Source organism: Ovis aries, chromosome 3 (assembly GCF_016772045.2).
Source record: "Ovis aries strain OAR_USU_Benz2616 breed Rambouillet chromosome 3, ARS-UI_Ramb_v3.0, whole genome shotgun sequence".
In the NCBI taxonomy this organism is placed as follows: domain Eukaryota; kingdom Metazoa; phylum Chordata; class Mammalia; order Artiodactyla; family Bovidae; genus Ovis; species Ovis aries.
The window spans coordinates 163,568,590-163,591,494 of record NC_056056.1 but is presented as its reverse complement, the minus strand read 5'-3'; the positions used below and the strand labels follow the sequence as shown (position 1 = coordinate 163,591,494).

General features: G+C 47.2%; 1 protein-coding gene across 6 annotated transcripts; it reads left to right on the top strand.

Annotated features, from left to right (window-relative positions):
- The first annotated feature begins 567 nt into the window (after nt 1–567).
- Nucleotides 568–22,872, top strand: DGKA (diacylglycerol kinase alpha). 6 transcript variants are annotated; one of them, XM_042248185.1, is made up of 25 exons: nt 1,503–1,564; nt 1,834–1,902; nt 6,274–6,388; nt 6,803–6,876; nt 7,198–7,330; nt 7,599–7,673; nt 8,046–8,095; nt 8,664–8,738; nt 8,927–9,046; nt 9,157–9,271; nt 10,306–10,394; nt 10,524–10,643; nt 10,840–10,938; nt 11,116–11,199; nt 11,389–11,462; nt 11,735–11,809; nt 12,207–12,292; nt 12,383–12,472; nt 20,427–20,587; nt 20,896–20,960; nt 21,194–21,284; nt 21,576–21,774; nt 21,895–22,015; nt 22,208–22,268; nt 22,524–22,872. In XM_042248185.1, exons 3-25 carry the CDS (start codon nt 6,325–6,327, stop codon nt 22,605–22,607), a joined length of 2,205 nt encoding a protein of 734 aa, XP_042104119.1. In that variant the 5' UTR covers nt 1,503–1,564; nt 1,834–1,902; nt 6,274–6,324; the 3' UTR covers nt 22,608–22,872. The 6 variants fall into 6 exon arrangements, with proteins under 6 accessions (XP_012030165.1, XP_042104119.1, XP_004006651.1 ...); XM_012174775.4 differs by lacking the exons at nt 1,503–1,564; nt 1,834–1,902 and adding an exon at nt 568–747; XM_004006602.5 differs by lacking the exon at nt 1,834–1,902.
- The last annotated feature ends 33 nt before the right edge of the window (nt 22,873–22,905 follow it).

The window sequence follows — 22,905 nt, the reverse complement described above, 5'->3', positions numbered from 1 at the left end:
AGAGGACCTGATGCATAATAATCCTTCAAAAGTGCTTGTGATTCCATAAGGAGATATGTAGGAAGGGGAGACAAAGGATAGAGAGTGGCAGGGTTCTTGTCTTTTTAAGATTAGAGGGGAGACAGAAGCAGAGAGACAGGCTGTCTCCACTCCCTACCTCAGATCTCCAGTTCAGATGCAATAATAATACTCCAAACCCTATTACTCAGCAGCTATATTTCTGATAAAAATGGAGGGTTCTCTTCCAAGTCTCAAAAGTCAAGAGCTGCTTAGATCCCTGTTTCCACTAGAGGGCCTCATGTATTCATTCCTTCTCCTCTGCAACCCCCACCAAAAATATGTGTGTATTACACGTGTGTATATGTGTACTTACACGCACAACATACACACAACACCCAAATACACCCTACCAATCAGAGCGCCCCCCTCCCTACTCTCTACCACCAGGTGTAAAAGGGAAGATTCCAGGAACTCAAGCCTTTGTTACTGTGTCCTATTTCAATGAAGGGTAGGACGGGGTTAGACCGGCGTTGGGGCGGGGCCAGGGAGCTGGATGCCTGGGTCCTCAGTTCCTACCAGTGAGTCCCTAGGCCTCTGTCTTTCTCCCCTGCTCTACCAGCCTCACCACCATCCATGCTGTCCCAAGAGCCTTAACTCGGAGCAGATTCCAAACAGGAGAAGCTGAAAGGATCTCCTTTCACCCCGACTTTTGACCAGGGCCTCCACACCACCTGCCAAGGCCAGCAGGTAAAGTGAGAGGGTTAGAACATATAGAAACGGTGGACACAGAGGAAAATGCTCTTTGCACCTGAACCTTGACCCCCAGAATTAAGGGAAGAATCTGAGTCTTGAGAGGAGTTGTTCTTAGCCGGGGGAAAACAAACCTGAGACATCTGGGGTTTGTGTTTAACGGAGGCGAGAAAACTGGAGGCAAAGGTAGACAGATTTTCTCAAACTGTGTCAAAGAGTGTGGAGCCCGTGTTGGCAGGGAAGTGTTTGGTCATAGGATGTGCAGTTTGGCACTCTGGCCTTGATGCTGAAGCATCTCCTTAGTATAAATTCAATCCATGGTGGACGGAAAGTACTTGGGAAGGAAGTCCCCTGATGGCAGCATTTAGGAGAAGGTGGGACGGTGGCTGAGTGGGCAACTGCCAAGCTGTCTCATCAGGGGGCTCCCCCTCCATTCCCACCTATCTTCGTCTCCCTGGGTTGGGATTCCGGGAGAAACTGTAAGTTACTGGAAAGACAGAAACAGAGCTGTTACCGGAGCGGGAAGATGAGCAGCGCTGGAATGCGGGGAAAGTGGCACAGACCAGAGCCCTGGAGATCTGGGGATCGGGGGAGGAGGGAATTGGGTCTGGTAAACTAGAAGTTCCCCGAGTTGGGGGCGCTGGGCGCCGGCTGGCGGGCGGGCCGGCCGGGGCGGGGGGCGGGCAGCTGTGTCGTCAGGAGCGGGGCGGCCCCGCGGCGGCCGCGCCTGCCTGGCCCGTCCCCTCCAGCCCAGCTCGAGCTCCAGCTCCCGCGCCGGCGCTCCAGCTCCGACCGCGCGCCCTCCGCATGCAAGGTAGAGACCCCGCGAGCCCCGCGCCGCCTCCCACCCTCCCGCACTCGAGCGGGTCGGGTCGGAGGCCGCGGGAGGGGACGCCCCATGGGCTAGGGTAGGGCTGCTGGGCCGAGAAGGAGGAAGCGTGACAGCTGGAGTGGGTAGCTAGAAAGGTTTGCGCCAGGAGCCGGGGGCAGCAGGAGGGTTGGCCCAGAACACCATAGGCAGCGTTTTCCCTATACCTTCCCCTCCATCTCTCGGATCCCTGATTACTCGGATGGATGCTGAAGCTGGCTCCTCGGGACCCGAGTCGGCGGAAACTCGGCTTTGGAACCTCCACAGCGCTGCACGGGTGAAGGGTACTTGTTTGGCCCCCTGGTGCCCAGCTTCCCACCCCTCTCCTTTCTACACCTGTCAGCGGGAAGTTTCTGAAACTACCTGGGTCTGAATCCCACTTTTCACCTTTAAATTGGGAAAATGAGGTTTACGGAGGAAGGCATGCAAATATTACCCGGCATCTTCCCAACCTCCTAACCATATGAACCCACATCCCCCAACCATGCCAACATTGTAACTTCCTCCTGTACTACACAGCGACACTCCCCCCCACACACACACACAAAGAGCACCCCTTAATCAGACAACACTACTGTCTGCGATGTTTGTGGAAACTTAACAAATTTTAAGGCTTCAAGCCAAATGATTCCTTCTCAGGGGTCACTGATAGCAAGGATGGGCAGGAAAGAAGGGACCCTCCCTCAGTCCTCAGAAAGAGGAGGAGGATGCAAACCCTGGAATGGCTAAGGGATTCAGAAGTCCAGGTAATCTGTTCTGGGCGGTCAAAGAGGAGTACCTGCCCCTTGGGGTTCCTTGCTGATCAGCCTGAGTGTTCTGGGGACATAGTGGTAAACCTACATGACTTTGAACGTGGAGCCGTGAGTATTGAAGTGAAAAAGAAACTTTAAATGTTAGCACAGGCTTTGGAAATCATATTTATCTCTCAGTTACCAGCAATTTTAGTGCTTAATGTTTAAAATAAGATCTAGAAGAAGACCAGAGACACTAAGATTTAATGCAATGGACTAAGGATGGAATGTCTAGAGTTTGGGTGTGACCTTGCGAGAGTAGTTCTCTCTCTGGGCCGCAGTTTTCTCCTCTGTAAAATAAGAGAGTTGGTGCCTCCCAGCTTGGAAGATGTTCTAGGATTCTCTGCCTCCATGTCAACTTCTTACTTTCTCACCCCAAGTTAGTAGGGGCAGGCAGGGAAACCAGAGGAGGGAAGGGAAGGGTGAGTCATAAATAGCTGGCAGGCTGGCAGCAGACCCCACCCTCCCAGCCCTAGCATTCGCCTGGACTAGCCCAGGTTATAGCTTCAGGGTTGGGATGGAGCAGGATAAAACTGGACTTGTTTCAGATTTTTAAGGCCCTGGACCCCTGAAAAAATCCCAGGAGGCTTTAAGTCCAAGGTCTCAGCCCAGAGGTGTCGTCGGACCCTGATCGTTTAGTTGCTATAGCCACCTCCTCACCCTCCCAGAGGCAAAGTGCAGGATCTTGATATTACATGTCTGTGCCTGAGACATGGCACAAGTGGGAAGCTGTACAACTGGGCTTCCCTGCCGCTGGGAGTCCCTTGGAATTTATGCCATCCTGGGTCCAAGGCATCATTTTTCCTAATATTCAGATATGTTTCTCTAGGTACCACCCTTGTATAATAACAACAAGCTAATGTTTATTGAGTTCTTTCTCTGTGCCATTCAGTTTGCTAAGTATATTGCATGTTTTACCTTGTTTAATCTCCACGTGGTGACTGATTTCTCCAGGTACCCATTTTACGGATAAGAAAACAGGTTCAGGGAGATGAAATAACTCATCCAAGAGCTAGAATTCTAATCCATGCCTATCTAATTCAAAAATCCATTCTCTTAACTTCTACTATATACTACATTTAAGATCTGGAGGGTTTGAAAAGACAGGCAAGAGAGGAGTATTGTGCCTTTCCTGTTTGCCCCTTTCTTGCTCACTCAGTCATTTTCTCTCTCAGATTCCATTTCCTAGAACCTTGGAGCCATCTAAGAATTCCCGGGGGTAATCAGAGGCTAATTAAGCCATACAGGCCCCATTAACCATAAGACAATTATGTATTCATTAGATCTGTTGGCAGGAGAAGTTAGATTACAGTCATTGAAAGGGCCAGATGGGTGGAGTCCTTTCTTCAGAATATTAGTGTCTCAGTACCTGCTTCTAAGTGTTCCCAGAGAGTGTCCAGAATACGAATGCTATATGTGGCGGTATATGGCAGAGATGTCCCAAATGCAGAGGCTGCAGAGAAGGTTCTTGCATCATCAGAAAAGAAATTTTAGTGGGCCCTGACTGCCTCCTTGAGCCTGCCCCAACAACCCTAAATAAGGGGGCAGAAGTGAGACAGAAGGTTAGGGCCTTGGGTTGAGTACCAAAGTAAGTGGCTTTTAAGCATCATTCATCATCTAACAGATAATTAGTTAGCACCTACTGTGTGTGCTCCAGGCTTCCCAGTAGCTCAGTGGTAAATAATCCGCTTGCAATGCAGGAGACCTGGGTTCAATCCCTGGATTGGGAAGATCCCCTGGAGGAGGAAATGGCAACCCACTCCAATATTTTTGCCTGGGAAATCCCATGGACAGAGGAGCCTGGAGGGCTACAGTTCATGGGGTTGCAAAGAGTCAGACACGACTTAGCAACTAAACCACCACCACCACCACATGTGCTCCACGTTTTCTCATATTCCCCTCGCTGTCCAGATGGATGTTCTAGCATCCCATTTATCACTTTTGGATTAATATTCTCCAAATATGACTCCCTAACTTGATACGATACAACTATCTGTACAACTGTTACGGAACACTTAAAACATGATGGGCATTAGGAACTGAAGACAGAGTGGTGAACAAGTCTGATAAGCTCCTGCCCTATGAAACTTACATTTTGGTAGGAGATGACAAACAGTAAACAAAGAAGCAAATAAATTGACAAGATAATTTCCAGTTGTGATAAGTTCTGTGAAGGAAACAAAAGAGGTTGCTATGTAAAGGAGGGGGCCTGCCTTAGGACAGAATGATCTGGAAAAGTCTCTTGGAGGAGGTGACATTTCAGCTTAGGCAAGAAGTCATCTCTGCCAAGAGCAGGGAAGGGTGTTCCAGGCAGACAGAACAGTAAGTCTCATGGCCCTGAGCAGGAAAGAACTTCCTGTGCTTGAGGAACAAAAAGGAGGGCAGTGAGACTAGACAGCAGTGTGTGAAGGGGAGAGTGGAACACAAGGACAGAGGGGGGTGCGGGTGTGTGGGGAGAAGTGGGGAGGGGGGTAAGGGGGCAATGCACCGCACAGTTCTTGTGTTGGAGCCTTGGCGCCTCCACTTGTCACCTGCCATGGGAAGTCCCAACCTCTTTGAGCTCGTTTTTTTCATCTATAGAATGGCTATACCAATGATTTCTTATCTCATAGAGTTTGATTTTACTTCTTAATACAATAATAACTACCATTCCTTATAGACCTTCTATATATGCCAGGTGTTATACTAGGTACTTTTCATATTCTTTTTCTTTTTTTTTCTCATACATTATTTGACTTAATCCTTGCAACTATGAAAGATAGACATCATTCTCCCCATTTTATAGATATAACTTGTCCAAGTCACACGATGGTATCAGAGCTAAGAATGGAATCCCCATATGACTAACCCCAGTTCTGTGTGACTCCAAAGTGGTGCTGTACTATGCTACTGTAATTTATTATTGTTACTGCTGTTATTGAATCTTCAAGGCAAGTTGCCCCCTGCAGCTTGGCCCCTGGGTCAACAATGGTCATGATCCACACGATGGCTCCTCCTTGGTTCCTGAGTCCCACAGCTGAATGCTGGGGCTCCCTAAACACTGCCAGCCTAGCAGGGTGGAAAGAAAGCTCCTTCACTCAGCACAACGGTCCTGGAGCTGATGCTCAGCGCCTTCTTCCCCTACCTCCTCCCACTTGTCTCCTGCCTGGGGCCCGCCCTTCCCCAGTGGAGCTCCGCAGGACGCAGACAGGCGGGGCCGGGGCCGGGGCTGGGGGCCCGGCTAGAGCTGGTTCTTGTCGCGCGCGTCAGAAGCGCTAGAGGTCGTTGCGGGGCGTGGGTGACTCTGAGAGTGGTGGCTGAGCGGGGCTGGGGACCAGGGCTGGAGGCGGAGCAATATGGGGTCGTGGCCCGGGAGGCGTGCGGCCATCTCAGTGAGAACCAGCGCAGGGCCGGGACTGCGGATCCCGGATCCCGAAAGGAAAGGGAGATGGGACTGAGCTCAGGGCCGGCCGAAACTGAGATTGCGGAGATTGGGGGTGGAGGGAGAAAAGGTAGAAAAGCGGCCGAAGGACACACCCAAAGAGACACTGTAGCCTAGGAAAGCGGGGGTGGGGGCGAGGAAGTGAGAGTGGTCAAGAGATGAATCAAGACAGACGGGGAGAAATCAGAGAGCTGGAGAAGGATCCAGAAATGTTGGAGATGGAGTCAAGGATGAGTCAGAGAAACAGACACAGAGAACAGACACTGTCAGGGAGAGATGGAGACACAAAGGAGAGTAACAGGGAAAGGAGGATATTTGGGGAGGGTCTCAGAGACATAGAAGGAAGAGAAACAGTAATAGGAGTGGGGAATGAATGGAGCAGACAGAAGCAAAAGGGCCCCGAGAGTCGGTCAGTCCTTCCACATGCTCTTGTCATCTTCCAGAAGTACTACAACCAAGCTGCCTTTGTGTTCATCCTTAAGAAAAAAAGAAAGATGGCCAAGGAGAGGGGCCTAATAAGCCCCAGTGATTTTGCCCAGCTGCAAAAATACATGGAATGTGAGTCTTTCCTCTCAGTCATTCAATCCTGGAGACCTTACCCTTACACAATCCCTCCTCCTCATTCCCCGCAGCCCCTCCTCTTTTCCCTAGTGGCCTTGAGACTGGATGCTCTTGAGATATGCCTGACTGGGAGAAGGAGGGGAGGCAAATGGGGAGACATCTGGGGTCTTAGCTTTCTACTCACCATCTCTAAATCTTAACTGCCTGCTTCAAATCTCAGAGAAGAGAAGTAAAGAGGGCAACCACTTTGGAGGATCTGAAAGGTTTTTCTCTCTGTATTTCTCTGTTTTTTCTTGAAATTTCTTTTTCATCTCGCTGGAATCTTTCCAGTTGGATGTCTGGGGGGGTGACTGGCAGAGGGTAGGAAAATCTGAAGAGAATAACGCTGTCTTCCCTCTCTTCACTCCCTAGACTCCACCAAAAAGGTCAGTGATGTTCTGAAGCTCTTTGAGGATGGTGAAATGGCTGAATATCTCCAAGGAGATGTAAGTGGCCACTGGGAAATCGTCTCCTTCACCAATTCCTCCCACCTTTGTTTTTGCTACTTGATTGGGATCCCCAACTTCCAGGGATTATTCTGGCCGAACCCTTACTGTCCTCTCTCCAGATTCCCCCAACACCCATGGTTACTGCAGCTGTTACTTTAGGATAAAATGAGATTCTGTGAACTCAGGACTTGGCCCAATAAACCACACTCCTGCCTTGGATGCTTCTCTGCATTTATTGTCATGTCCCCACCGCTCCCAATGCAGTCCCCAACTCCCATCCCGCAGATCTCCCTGGGGTAATGCTTGCTCTCATCATAGGCCATTGGATACGAGGGGTTCCAGCAATTCCTGAAAATCTACCTGGAAGTGGATAATGTTCCAGATCACCTAAGCCAGGCACTGTTTCAGTCCTTCCAGACTGGCTACTACATAGAAGACACTGTAAGAGAAGGTATGGTCACACGTGGGTGGGACTGGGCTGGGCCTCCAGCCCGGAAGAAAAGTCAAATTACGTGGGAGTTTGGGGAGTGAGAATTGAATTGAGTCACATCTTGGGGGCAAGGTGGTGGGAGGGAGAGGTAGAGGGTAGCCAGGCTGGTCTAGGAGCCAGAGGGAGAAAAGTGAAAGGTGAAAGGGGAGAGTGGAAACAAACAAAGGAAAAGAGAAGAGCCAGATGGAGGGAGCCCCAACCTGAGATCTGCTGCACTTTTTGTGACCAGATGTGGTATGTCTCAGTGATGTCTCCTGCTACTTTTCTCTTCTGGAGGGTGGCCGGCCGGAAGACAAGCTAGAGTGTGAGTTGCCATTCTGGACTGGGAGAGGGGAGGAAAGGTGAAGGGAAAGAGGGCATTCCCTAGCCAGACAAAGGTGGGTCAGAGAATGGGCCCCATTTCCTTTGTTTCCCCAGACGCCTTACACCTAACGCCATCCACCAGAGTCACCCTAGTTTCCATGTCTTGTATATTTTCATGTGGGTGACCTAGGATGTTCTTGGGATTTGGGAGGTGTATACTGTTGCCCCTCCCTTTTTGTCTCCTGTCTCAGTCCCAGCCCCAAGTCCTGGGTTCTTCATCCAAACAGTCTCTCCTTATCTCTTTGTTTCCCCTGGATTCGGTTATGAATTCTTTGGATATCCCTCACAAACTGACCCCTAAAACACCCCACAGTCACCTTCAAGCTGTACGACACGGACAGAAATGGGATCCTGGACAGCTCAGTGAGTTGGGGGACCTGTATGCTGGGCAAGGGAGTATGTGTCCGTTTGTCTGTGCCTTCCTGTCCCAACTCTTCCAGGACCTTAAGAAGAGGAAGCTAGAGGGAGAAGCTGAGTCCTCCAGGACTAAATTTGGGAGTAGGTCCCAAGCTCTTGGGGCTTCCCTGATGGCTCAGCAGTAAAGAATCTGCCTGCCAGTGCAGGAGACTCAGGTCCAATCCCTGGATCAAGATCTGCTGGAGAAGGAAATGGCAACCCACTCCAGTATTCTTACATGGAGAATTCCATGGATGGAGGAGCCTTGTGCGCTATATATACTCCATGGGGTCACAAAGAGTTGGGCATGACTTAGCAACTAAACAACCACAACCCAAGCTCTTGACGCCTAAAGCAGATGCTGAAGACATGATTTGGGGACTCCTTTGCAAAGTAAACACATAGGCACTCATTTACTTGGCAGAGGCACTTGAGAATGAGAGGGGGTCTGTGGGTGGAACCTTGATCCCTAGAGAGTTTGGACAGTGGTAGTGAGGTGGGATATGGCTGTGGCTCTTACCCTCTTGGCCCCCAGGAAGTGGACAGAATCATCATACAGATGATGCGAATGGCTGAATACCTGGATTGGGATGTGTCTGAGCTGAGGCCGGTAAGGCAGTTCTTCCTGCATGTCCCTTCTTATACTTCCTCCTAGTCAGTCCTTTATTTGTCCTCCCCCATTTCTGACAGGCAGCTTGGTTGCCCTCGGCTAGGATGGCTAGGCTGAGTGTCCTAGGGGGCAGTAGAAGTGAGGGGTTACTCACCCCAAAAGTCTACCTCCCTGCCTTCTCTGCTCAGATTCTTCAAGAGATGATGAAAGCGATTGACTATGATGGCAGTGGCTCTGTCTCCCTAGCTGAGTGGCTCCGGGCTGGGGCCACCACTGTGCCACTGCTCGTGTTGCTGGGCCTGGAGATGGTGAGTAGGAGAGATTTGTGAGGATGGGTAAAATGGTTGTCTTGGGTTGTGCTTGCCGAAGTTGGCTCTAAGGGCTTAGACATTCCCTAGTGTCTGCTGTGCCCTCCCAGACCCTGAAGGACAATGGGCAGCACATGTGGAGACCCAAGAGATTCCCCCGACCAGTCTACTGCAACCTGTGCGAGTCGAGCATTGGTCTTGGCAAACAGGGGCTGAGCTGTAACCGTGAGTGATGGGGCCTAGAAGTGTGGGAGCAGAGGGGCAGCCCAGCTATCTTTGGGAACACGGTGCTCTGAACTCCGAGAGACCTGGGTTTGAATCCTGGGCTCTGCCAGTGACTGGTTATATGACCTTGTTGTGATTGTTTCAGGTGAACAGCAAAGGGACTCAGCCATACAACCCCCCTCCCATCCAGGCTGGCACATAACATTGAGCAGAGTTCCATATGCCATACAATAGGTCCTTGTTGGTTATCCATTTTGAATATAGCAGTGTGTATATGACCTTGCCAAACTCTCTAACTATCCCTTCTCCCCAGCAACCATAAGTTCATGCATTCAGTCTGAGTTTCTTTCTGTTTTATAAGTTCATTTGTATCATTTCGTTTTTAGATTCCACATATAAGGAATGCCATATGATATTTCTCCTTCTCTGTCTGACTTACTTCACTCATATGACATTCTCTAGGTCCATCCATGTTGCTGCAAATGGCAATCTTTCATTCTTTTTAATGGCTGAGTAATATTCCACTGTATATACATAGCACGTCTTCTTTATCCAGTCCTTCATCCATGGACATTTAAGTTGCGTCCAGGTCTAGCCACATAACATCTTTAAGTCTTAGTTTTTTAAACTGAAGATGAGGTAATATGAGCATTAAATAAGTTGATGCCAAAAAAGTACTTCACTCACTGCCTGTACCTACTATTAAGTCTGCAATAAAAATTAGCTATTATTTTTGGTGGTGTTATATCTGGGCGTCCTTTTACATCATCCAGCTCAGTTTCTTGACACGTGAATGGAGTGGGGTTGAGCATTTGGTAGCAATTGCTCTCTCAGGGGGAAGAGTGAGTAAAAGACCCAGGTCTTGGAGGTGAGTCCAAGTCCAAGTCCACCCCAAACTTTAATTCTGTGCCACACCCTCACAACAAGGGGTTAGACGTCAGCTGCAATGAGTGATGCTGCCTGGCCCCCAGGTAAGGAGGAAATAAGGGATGAGGGCAGCAGCTAAGGTACTGACCTTTCTCCCTCTGGCCCAGTCTGTAAATACATCGTTCACGACCAGTGTGCCATGAAGGCCCTGCCCTGTGAAGTCAGCACCTACGCCAAGTCTCGGAAGGACATTGGTGTGAGTGATCCCATGCCCACTCAATCACCACCCACATCCTGGTCCTGGGTCTTGACCGTTGCTGCCCTGAGACCTTCCCCAGTCCCTGCCTCAGACCCTCTCAGACAAGAGCTTGCCTTTCTCCCCAAGGTCCAATCACACGTGTGGGTGCGAGGAGGCTGTGAATCTGGACGGTGTGACCGCTGTCAGAAAAAGATCCGGATCTACCACAGTCTGGTTGGGCTGCATTGTGTGTGGTGCCACCTAGAGGTCAGTTTGGGAGCTATCAGCCCAGCCTTGCTCTGAGCCCCTCAATGAGCCGGCCTTTCCACCCCACCCAGCCACCGCACCACCCACCCCAACCTCCTCCAGCACATTTCCCTAACAGCCTTGGTTGTACTAGACTGCAAGTTGACAGGTGATGGGGTTCCCTTCACGATCTCTCCATGCCTGCCTTGTCTTTCAGATCCATGATGACTGCCTTCCAGCTATGGGCCATGAGTGTGACTGTGGGCTGCTCCGAGATCACATCCTGCCTCCATCTTCCATCTATCCCAGCGTCCTGGTGAGACTCTTGGGCAGCACTTGGGAAGGGAGCAGGAGAGCTTCCCCACTTTAAACACGGACACATACAATGTCACTTAGAGCAGAGAGCCTATATTTCTAGGATTCAAGTCAGACTCTCATCTGTTTATGGAGTCACAATCCAGTTTTCCTTCCCTCTGCCTCCTTCCCTTCCTAGGCCTCTGGACAGGAACGTAAAACTAGCAAAATAAGCCAGAAGACCATGGATGATTTAAGTTTGAGCACTTCTGAGGCTCTGCGGGTACAGGGCCAAGAGGGCTTCATGGTGGGGACTTCATGGGAGGAAACCTGGGTGTTGGAGCCTGCTCCCTGGGAGGGGAGGGGAAAGCCTTCTGGGGGGGAAGCCAGCCCTCTGCCCCTGTCTCTAGGGTCCATCTTCACTCTGACAAAATCCTGCTTTCCTTATCCTTGTTTTCTTCCCTCAATGCAGATTGATCCCGTTTCTAACACCCACCCACTTCTGGTCTTTGTGAACCCCAAGAGTGGCGGGAAGCAAGGCGAGAGGTGAGGAGAGATAGAATAGGCTTTGTGAAATCGAGGGAGAAGACCAGCAGAGGTTGGGAATCTGTATGTATGGAGGGGACATACCTTAAGGACATTAAGAGTGTGGAGTATAGGGACTTCCTTGGAGGTCCAGTGGTTAAGACTCTGAGCTTCCACTGCGGGGGGCAGGGATCCCATCACTTTTTGGGAAACTAAGGTTCTGTATGCCATACAAAAAGAGTGGAGTACAGAATGTCCATCCCCTCCATGAGCTTTCCTTTTTCCCCACACAGGGTGCTTTGGAAATTCCAGTATCTGCTGAATCCTCGGCAGGTGTTCAACCTCCTAAAGGATGGTCCTGAGCCAGGGTGAGGATAGATTAGGGGCTGTGTCACAGGGTTGTGTGTGTCTGCCTTTCTGTGTACGTTGGAAGAGAGCAGGAAAGAGTGCATGTTGGGAGGGAAGGGCCAAGGGAGCCCAGAAAACCAGACTTCACAATGCTGCTTTTGCTGGATACCCCCAACCCTGAATTCTCCGGCTCATCTTTGCTCTGTGCTCAATGGAAGGAGATAACTTTCTCTGTCTTCACTGAGGAGTGGCTATAAGGTTGTACTTTTTCTAGCCTTAATAGAAGCAAGTCTTTTGACAAAGGGAAAGGGCATTATAAGGAATGAGAGACAATAAGTACTTACTCTGCCTGTCCAAGAGTTGGGTAGACTTAGTCCTGATAGCCTTCCTCATTTTCCCTTTCACCTTTTGTCTCAGACTCAGATTCTTCAGAGATGTTCCTGATTACAGGATTTTGGTGTGCGGCGGAGATGGCACAGTAGGCTGGATTCTAGAGTCCATTGGTCAGTGAAGGGAGAGGCTTCAGGCTGGGCCCGGGGCAGTGTCCCTCCAGAGCTAACTCTCTCCATCCATCTCCTCACCTGCCTCCCCAGACAAAGCCAACTTGCCTTTTGTGCCTCCTGTTGCTGTGTTGCCCCTGGGCACTGGAAATGATCTGGCTCGTTGCCTAAGATGGGGAGGAGGTAAGTGGTTAGAAACTGTTTGGTAGCTCAACTAGTAAAGAGTCTGCCTGCAATGCAGGAGACCCCAGTTTGATTCCTGGGTCAGGAATATCCCCTGGAGAAGGGATGGGCTACCCACTGCAGTAATCATTGGCCTCCCTGGTGGCTCAGACAGTACAGAATCTACCTGCAATGCAGGAGACCTGGGTTCGATCCCTGGGTTGGGAAGATCCCCTGGAGGAGGGTATGGCAACCCACTCCAGTATTCTTGCTTGGGGAATCCCCATGGACAGAGCAGCCTGGTGGGCTACAGTACATGGGGTCACAAAGAGTTGGACATGACTGAGCGGCTAAGCACAGGGGAGTGAGGGAGTTGGGTAGGAAGGGGAAGGCACATAGAGAAGGCATTTAGGGGACATCTCTGGTGGTCCAGTGGTTCAGACTCCAAGCTTCCACTGCAGGGGGTACAGGTTCAATCCCTGGTTAGGAAACTAAGATCTCGCATGCCATGCAGAGCAGCCAAAAGTTTTTTGTTTTGTTTTGTTTTTTTTTTTTAATTTAAAATAGGCATTTAGGCATCTGGTGAAGAAAAAGTGTTGGTGGAGAAGAGAGGCACAGATAGGTGGGTCCTAAAGTAGATCGTCTCAAAGGAAGAGGGCTCTGGAAGAAGCCAAGGACCTGAGGGGTCAAGGGTGACAGTCCTCTTCCCTATAATCTTGAAAATACTCTTTTGTTTCTCCCAGGTCTTAGAGCTCAAAATCAAAGAAAATGTGGGTGGAGAAGACAATGTGGAAATAAGAAAGAGCTATATGTAAGAGCTATGTACAAGAGTTAAGCCAGATACTGAGTGATGAAGCTAGCAGGGAACTCGGCTGTGGCTCATTCATTTATTCAGCCAATTACAGTTGGCCCTTGAACAGCATGAGCTTGAACTGTGCTGATGCACCTACTGAAGATATTTTTTGGTAGTAAGTGTTACAGGATTACAGAGTCCATGGTTGGTTGTATCCACAGATGCAGAGGAACAGTGGATTTGGAGGGCTGGCTATAAGTTATACTCAGATTAACCCCTATGTTATTCAAAGATCAACTACAGTCAGAAATCATTCATTCATTCATCATAGTTTTTTCCCAAGTCTATTGCAACATTCCCCTTAGGGCTCTCCCGTTTCTAGTCTTTTTTTAGAAGAGAAGGTTTGAGGGATGGTATTGATAGATAAAGAGGTCAGTGTGAGGGAAGGTTGAAACTGTCTTGGAATGAGGAAGTTGTCTTAGAGTTGAGGCTCTTGGATTCAGCGTCCAGCTTTGAGATCTCACAGGAGATTATGGAATGGGAGCTTGCTAAGGAGAGAGAAAGGTATTCTAGGTCAAAGAAGTTGTGTAAGATCAGCAGAGCCACTAAACAACATGGTGGTGCGTTTTGGGAAGTGTGAGTCATTCACTGTGACGGGGACTAGGGCACACAGTGGGCTGTGGGGAGAGGGAAGACCAACTGAAGCGGGGTTCAGATAATGGAGGGTCATGAATGCTGCGGAGTTTCTAACTTCATCCTGCCAGACGCTGAAAGCTGACAGCCCACAGACATGATTTGTGCTGTTTCATACTAGGCTGTTTGCCTTGCAAAGTTTTAAACTTTTTTGACCTTGGCTATATCTAAAAATGGGTCATGTATTCTTCAATTCACCATAATCCTCTCAGCTTCCTGCTACTCATTCACTTTACCTTTCTAGCCTCTGAGGCATTTGAATGTACCATCTCTGAACCATGAGGAACTCTGGAACTCATGAAATATATGTATAGGTATATATATATATATATATATATATATATATATATAACTTTCTATCAGTTCGGTCACTGAGTTGTGTCTGACTCTTTGGGACCCCATGGACTGCAGCACGCCAGGCTTCCGTGTCCATCACCAACTCCCGAAGTTTGCTCAGACTCATGTCCACCGAGTCAGCGATGCCATCCAACCATCTCATCCTCTGTCGTCCCCTTCTCCTCAAAGTAATATGTAATATTACTTTGTATGTAATAAACTTTTTTTGGCTGCACTGGGTTTTCGTTGCTTTTGCAAGGGCTTTCTCTGGTCTCAGCGAGCAGGGGCCATCTCCGTCGTGGTGCTCAGGCTTCTCGCTGCGGTGGCTTCTCTTGTTGCAGAGCACAGGCCCTAGGCACGCAGGCTTCGGTGGCTGGGGCTCTCAGGCTCAGTGGTTGGAGCACATGGGCTCAATAATTGTGGCATATGGACTTTGTTGCTCTGCAGCATGTGGAATCTTTCCAGACCAGGGTTCAAACCTGTGTCTCCTGAATTGGCAGGAGAATTCTTATCCACTATGCCACGAGGGAAGTCCAAAATTACTTTTCATATAAAATATTACTCCAGAAAGTAGAAATATCTCTGTATATAGTAATGTGAATCTTGTATGTAAACATATGACCATTTTTGGAGGGGTATTCTTACATTCTCAACATCTGACTTTGTTTCTTTTTTCATTACAGTTACTGTTTTTCCAAACATTTATTTATTTTATTTGGCTGCATTGGGTCTTTTTTTCTTTTTTTGGCTGCTCTGGGTCTTCATTGCTACTTGAGCTTTTCTTTAGTTGCAGCAAGCAGGGGTTACTCTCTAGTTGTGTTACACAGGCTTCTCATTGCAAGGCTTCTCTTGTTGTGGAACATGGGCTCTAGGTGCCAGCTCAGTAGTTGTGGCACACGGGTTTAATTGCCCTGAGGCATGAGAATCTTCCCAAACCCGTGTTCCCTGCATTGGAAAGCAGATTCTTAACCATCGAACCACCAGGGAAATTCCTGACTTTGGTTTCATTGCAGTATTAGACTCTTTGAAATCATGAACTTTGAATCTTCACTCTTTTTTTTCCTAAAGAAACATACAATTTTATTAGTTATTTATTTGGCTGCACCCAGTCTTAGTTGTGGCATGCAGGATCTTTAGTTGCAGCATGCACACCCTTCGTTGTGGCGTGCGGGATCTAGTTCCCTGACCAGGGATTGAACCCCGGCCTCTGGCATTGGGAGCTCAGAGTCTTAGCCCCGGGACCACCAGGGATGTCCTTTCACTTTGTGCTTTGCAGATGAGATCTCATAGCAGTTTCTGCTAATTCCATCTGAACCATGAAAATAATTATTTGAATACAGCACTAATGAAAATTTGTGTTGATATTGAAAAAAATCCTAAGATTCGAAGAGGGATTGATGAAAGGAATACTGCTATGGGAGCTCTATGGAGAATAGATTGGAGGCAGGAAGCAATACCTCAATTGCGGTAGTCTAGTTGATTCCTCAGTGGGTAAAGAATGTGCCTGCAATGCAGGAGACACAGGAGATGGAGGTTCGATCCTTGGGTTGGGAAGAGCCCCTGGAGGAGGAAACAACAACCCACTCCTGTATTCTTGCCCGAAAAATGACATGGACAGAGGAGCCTGGTGAGCTACAGTCCATGAGATCGTACAGAGTTGGACACTGAGCACAGTACACAGTCAAGAGAAGATGAACACAGAAGCAAAGGCAGCATGACCAGTGGAGTCAGGAGGGAGAAGCCACAGTACTTAGTACTGATAGACTGTGGGGGATGAGGTGAAGACAAGGCTAAGACATTTTCCAGGTTTGTGAACTAAGCAGATGGGGTACTATTTATTAAGACAGGGAATTTAGAAGGAGGACCAGTTTAAGGAAGAAAGGTAGATTCTGTTTTGGATATATTGAGTTCAGGTATCAGTGGAACCCCCAGATGGAGATGTGTGGTGGGTAGTTAGAACTTGACGTTAGGAATTTAGGAGAGAAGTCAGGGCTGAAGATACGTGTTTGAGAGACATCTGCTCCAAAGAGATAATTGATGTCCTCAGAGGAGATGAGTTACCCAGGGAAAGAGATAAGAAGAGAAGGTAGATAAGGACATCCAGATCCTGGTAAACATTCTATTTAAAGGTTGAACAGAAGAAGATGAATTATTAAAGGAGTCTGTATTAGTGTCCTATTGCTGCTGTAACAAATCACCATGGTGCCTTAAATCAACGCAGATTTATTATCATAACAGTTCTGGAGGGCACAAATACAAAATCATTTCCACTGAGCTAAAATCTTGGCAGGGGTGAAAACATACTCAGAGACTTAGAGGACAAACTTATGGTAACCAGGGAGAAGAGTTGGGGGAAGGGATAGTTAGGACATTTGGAATCAACATGTATACACTGCTATGTTTAAAATGGATAACCAGCAATGACCTTCTGAATAGCACAGGGAACTGCTCACTGTTATGTGGTAGCCTGGATGGAAGGGGAGTTTGGAGGAGAATGGATACATGTATGTATATGGCTGAAACTATCACAACATTCTTAATTGGCTATATTCCAATATAATACAGGGCTGTATTTTTTTTCTAGAGGCTCTAGGGGAGAATCCCTCGCCTTGCCTTTTCCAGTTACTAGAGGCTGCCTGCATTCTCTGGCTCATGGCCCACCTTCCAACCAACAGTGTTATGATTCCAAGCTTTGCTTCCTTGTCATATCTCCTTCCATGATTCTTCTCTCTTGTAGCCTTCTTTCACTTATAGTGGACTTCCCTCGTGGCTCAGATGGTAAAGCATCTGTCTACCATGCGGGAGACCTGGGTTCCAAGCCTGTGCTGGGAAGATCCACTGGAGAAGGAAATGGCAATCCACTCTAGTATTGTTGCCTGGAAAATCCCATGGACTGAGGAGCCTGGTAGGCTACAGTCCATGGGGTTGCAAAGAGTTGGACACGACTGAGCGACTTTACTTCACTTATAATGAGCCCTGTGATTACACAGGGCCCAGCCAGATAATCCAGGATGATCTCCTCACCTTAAAGTCCTTAGTTTAATCTTGTCTGCAAAGTCGCTTTTGCCATTTATTCGCCAATTTTGTAGATTAGGTTGTGGACTTCCCTGAAGGGCCATTGTTTTGCTTACCACAGAGACTAAGAAAAAACAGAATAGGTCCTCTGTAATTTGGTGGTATTTTAAAGGCTAAGTGAGGAGTTTCATGAATTAAAATGAGAAGTAAAGATATACTGTTGGTTTTGGCAGGAATCACTGGCAGTCTTTGCCAGAAGAGTTTCACAGGGTGGTATTGAGAAAGGCAAATTAGAGTGGGTTGAACCATTGATGACATATGAGGAAGTGAAGATATTTTTTTAATCTTATTTTTTTCCTGATTACAAAAATAATACATGCACATGGTAAAATAATAATAATAGTAATTCAGGACTTCCCTAGTGGTTCAGTGGTTAACACTCCATTCTTCCACTGCAAGAGGCACAGGTTTGATCATCTCAGATACACTTGCCAAGAAAATGAAAGTTCCCTGGAATCTACTCCCTCAAGTTTTGGACTCTGTTCTTCCATATTTTTCTCTCTAGACACATACTAATATGTATTTAAGCAATAGTTAGTTAGTTAAGTCGCTCAGTTGTGTCTGACTCTTTGCAACCCCGTGGACTGTGTAGTCTACTCCGTCCATGGGATTCTCCAGGCAAGAATACTGGAGTGGGTTGCCATTTCCTTATTGATGTTTTTCTTTTGTATTTTAAATAAACGGTTCGTCTTAGTTATCATATTTCAATATGGTCAGGTTTGCCTCACTTTTTCTTACTACTGAGCAGCATTCCATTGTGTGAATATGCCATAATTTATTTAAGTAGCCCCCTCCACCCCCCCTTTTTTTTTGGGCCATACCATGAGGCTTGCAGGATTATAGTTCCCCAAACAGAGATTGAACCTGAGCCTTGGCAGTAAAAGTATCGAGTCCTAACCACTGGACAACCAGGGAACTTCCTAACTAGTCTCATATTGATAGACATCTGGGTAGCATTCAATTTTTTAATCACATACCATGCTACAATCTATCTCTGTACACAGCTGTGAGAATTTCTCTAGGAGAGATTTCTAAAAGTGGAATTGCTGGCTCAAAGAGTATAAACATTTTACTGATTATTTTATCTTTTAAAAATTATACAAATATTGCATCAGTACATTTTCACTGTGAAATTTTTTAAAAAGTAAATATGTGAGTCTTCACATAAAAGTTTCCTCTTCCCTACCCCCTCACCAAATTCCACATTCCTCCCCAGAGATAACCACTCTTCCCTATTTGCGCTCATTTTTCTGTTTACACAAACACACAGAGCTTTTAAACAAACAAATGGGATCACACACTGTCCTGGCACTTCTTTTTTCTTTGAATATGTCTTGGGGAACTTTCCAAGTTATTTCTTAGAGATTTGGTTCAGATTATAATAGCTGCACATTATTTCATGGCTTGGATTTGGCATAATTTATATAGCTTTCCCCTCCTAATGAATATTTAGATTTTTTTGTTGTTGTTGTTGCTCTTTTAGAGAGTGAGTACCTCAGCAAAAATCCTTGTACATCCACCCATCTCTATATACATTTGTGTTTCTGGAGGAGAAATTCTTGAAAGTGGAATTGCTGTGTCAGAGAATATGTTTTGATAACATTTCAATAAAAGTTGCCAAATTGTTTTCCAAAAATGAAATACCAATTTATGCTCCAACTAACAGCAGATGAGAGTGCCAGTTTATTCATAATCCCATTAACACTTGGTTTTCTCAGCCTCTTTATAATTTGTCAATCTCATAGGCAACAAAAAGTTAACTACTTTACAGTTTTAATTTAAAATTCTTTTAGTTATTAGTAATACTAAGCATCTGCAAGAAGCATATTGGCCATGCATATTTTTTCTTCTGTGATTGGCTTGAGTTGTTTGTCCATTTTTCTATTGACTTTTTGAATAGAGTGTTTTGTAAGTACTTTTCAAATGTTAGATAAGTTAGTCTGTTTTATGTGCTACAGGTACTTTTTCCCAGTTTGTCTTTTTTTAAAGGTGAGTGTTTATTTAACCATACAGAAGTTGTATGTTTGGGCCTTTTTTTCTTTTGGTCAGGACTATTTCTGTTTATTTTACGTCAATTTTGAAAATTCCAAATATATTTGCTTAACTTTTGTTTGATTTCAGAAATTTTTAATTTAATTTTAATATGATTGGATTTATTGGCCTTCTTATTTGGCTCTAAGTTTTGTACTATGTTTTTTTAATTTTTTATTTTATAAAATGAAAGTTATATTTTTATAAAAATATTTAGAAAATAAAAAATTTTATATATTTTTGGCATACAGCTGATTAACAATGTTGTGATAGTTTCAGATGGACAGCAAAGGGACTCAGCTATACATATACATATAGCCATTCTCGCCCCGCCCAACTAGGCTATACTATGCTTTAAGGCTTTTCCACTCAAAAATGATAAAACATTCACTCATGTTTTCTGCTAGTACAAATTTTGCTTACATTTAAATTCTTTGACCCATCTTGAGTTTATTTTAGCATCAGGGGTTGTTACTTCTACATCCAGCACCATTTACTGAATAATCTTTCTTTCTCCATTTCTTTGAAATGTCATCATATACTAAATTCCCACATACATTCGAGTCTATGTCTGGGGCACTCTGTCCTTTACTATTGAACTTTTTACTCTATTCATGGCATTCATGCCAGTATCAGCCTGTTTTGATACTGTTGCTTTATACTGTGTTCTCTCTGGGAGAAGAGAAAGCATCAGAGAAAGAGATCATTCCCATTCATCACTCATCTTTTTCAGTGCTTTTTATTTTCCTGGCAATTTTCTTTACTTTTCCAGATGAACTTTGGCATTATTGTTACATGTGCACACCCATTGGAAACTTTCACCCTCCATGACAGTGAGTGTGGAGAAAAGGGTCAGTAAGTGTCTGACCTTAAGACTGGTTCATGGAAGCTGTGACTGAGCACCCTGCCCTTTTGTGCTTAGGGCTGGTAGGGTCTGCAGCACAAGAGCATAGTATCCCTGAGAATTTGTGGATCCGGGAGCTTAGAGGAGTTCCCTCCTCTGGGACCCAGGGCTTAGTACTAACCTGTTTTCTCCCCCATCCTTAGGATATGAGGGACAGAATCTGGGGAAGATCCTCAAGGATTTAGAGACAAGTAAGGTGGTACATATGGATCGATGGTCTGTGGAGGTGATACCCCAACAAACTGAAGAAAAGAGTGACCCAGTCCCCTTTCAAATCATCAATAACTACTTCTCCATCGGTGTGGTCAGTAGAGTGGGGCATGGGCAGGGGAGGGAGAGGAGTGGGGGTCAAGCAGGGAAAGGCTAGAAGAGGGCAGGGGCAGGGGAGGGAGAGGAGTGGGGGTCAAGCAGGGAAAGGCTAGAAGAGGGCAGAAAAGGAAGGTAGCGGCTAAGGGAGCCATGACACAGGGAAATGAGGAGTTGGGGGATAGTGGTGTGATTTGCAAGAAGAGAATGTGGGATGTATCACTCCCAAACTGGAGAGTGAAAGAGAGAGGATTCTGTGCTGAGAAAGGAGGCAGTCTCTGATCTCACTTGCCCTGGACTCCCCAGGATGCCTCTATTGCTCACCGATTCCACATCATGCGAGAGAAATATCCTGAGAAGTTCAACAGCAGGTGAGGGAAGGGAGAGTGTGGGCATACACAGTGGCAAGGACCAGCTTTGGCCAAGTTTGACTCCATGCTTCAATGGGCAGTGACACTCCTAGGAAGCCCCTTGACCAAGCTTCCCTGTTCCTGCTGGGACAGCAGTTGGGGGGTTGATGCCCTTCCCTGTCACTTAATCCACCTCTGCCAGCACTGTATAACTTGTCCCGTCCCTCCTGGGCCTGGCATTGGGGCCAACACAGAATGAAGAACAAGCTATGGTACTTCGAATTTGCCACTTCTGAATCTATCTTCTCAACGTGCAAAAAGCTGGAGGAATCTTTGACAGTTGAGGTGGGTGTGTTGAGAACCAACCCCACATCCTTTTCAGCTTCTTGTATCTTATTAATAATTTCACCCTCCGCAGGAGCCCTCAGGAACTTCCCATATTCTTGAACCTATACTTTGACCTCTCAGCTCTCTAATCCTGATTTCCCAAGTACTCAAGAAACACCAGTCCCCCTCATTCTCTCCACCCATTACAAACCTCCACATCCTAGCCTTCCCTGTGTGTTACCTGGTGGAGGGAATGGGCACAGCCATTGTGATGCCATGAGGCAAGGATCTGTGCTCTCCCCATCTCAGATCTGTGGGAAACCACTGGATCTGAGCAACCAGTCCCTAGAAGGCATTGCAGTGCTGAACATCCCAAGCACACATGGTGGCTCCAATCTCTGGGGTGACACCAAGAGACCACATGGCGATATCCATGGGATCAACCAGGCCTTAGGTGCTACTGCCAAAGTCATCACTGACCCTGATATTCTGAAGACCTGTGTACCAGGTAAGAGGAGCAGCCTTGGGAGCTGAGTTGGGGGTGGGTTGGGGGTACTAAGGGCAAGGCATGACTCTTTGGTGGCACCCTGCTTCTACAAAACCTATCTCCCTGCTTCCTACCCCACAGACCTAAGTGACAAGCGGCTGGAAGTAGTGGGGCTGGAGGGTGCAATTGAGATAGGCCAGATCTATACCAAGCTCAAGAATGCTGGACATCGGCTGGCCAAGTGCTCTGAGATCACCTTCCAGTAAGAAAAACTCCAGCTGGGGGCTCTGAGGGAAGGAGTAGGGCCAGGAAAGCAGACAGGTTATGGGAATAGTGGGGAGGGCCTGTCCCAGATCTTCCTTGGTAACAAAGGGGCTAAAAGCCAACCTGGGAACAGAGTTGTGGTACTCAGCTGGCAAAGAGACCGCCACCAATTTGTCTTGACCTTACACAGCACCACAAAAACCCTCCCCATGCAAATTGATGGAGAACCCTGGATGCAGACACCCTGTACAGTGAGTATTGCCTATGCCTGCCAGAAACTGAACCCCCGGGCTCTGTGGATCCTAAATTTCCATTCCATGGATTCTTTACTTCCTTATGAGGCCTGAAGTTCCCCTGTGCACCTTCCTCCTAAATCCTGATTTCTCAGCCCCTGGCCTTCCAACTGTGGCCTCTCTAGGACCCTGAACAGATTTTCCCCCAAGTCTCTGCTGCTGTAGCCCCAAGGCACCAGGTCCTGCCTCTGAATGTCCTTCCTTCCCTTCCAGATCAAGATCACCCACAGGAACCAGATGCCCATGCTCGTGGGCCCACCCCCTCGTTCCTCCAATTTCTTTGGCTTCTTGTGCTGATGGGGACATCTCAGCCTCCAGGCCAGCTGTGAACCTCCTTGTCCCTGGACTGTCCTCCCCAGGCTCTGTAAATTGCTGCCACACCCTCCTGCTAGCTCAGGGGGGTGTTCCTTCACCCTCACAGTATTTATTATCCTGCACCACCTCCACTACTCCCCATGCATATGTGCACACACACACACACACACACACACCACAAATAATACATTGAAAGTGCCTCATCTGAATAAAATGAACTTTTTTCCCCACTGGGATAGCTGTTAAATAAGTGGTATACCTCCTTCCTTTATCTCTCCAC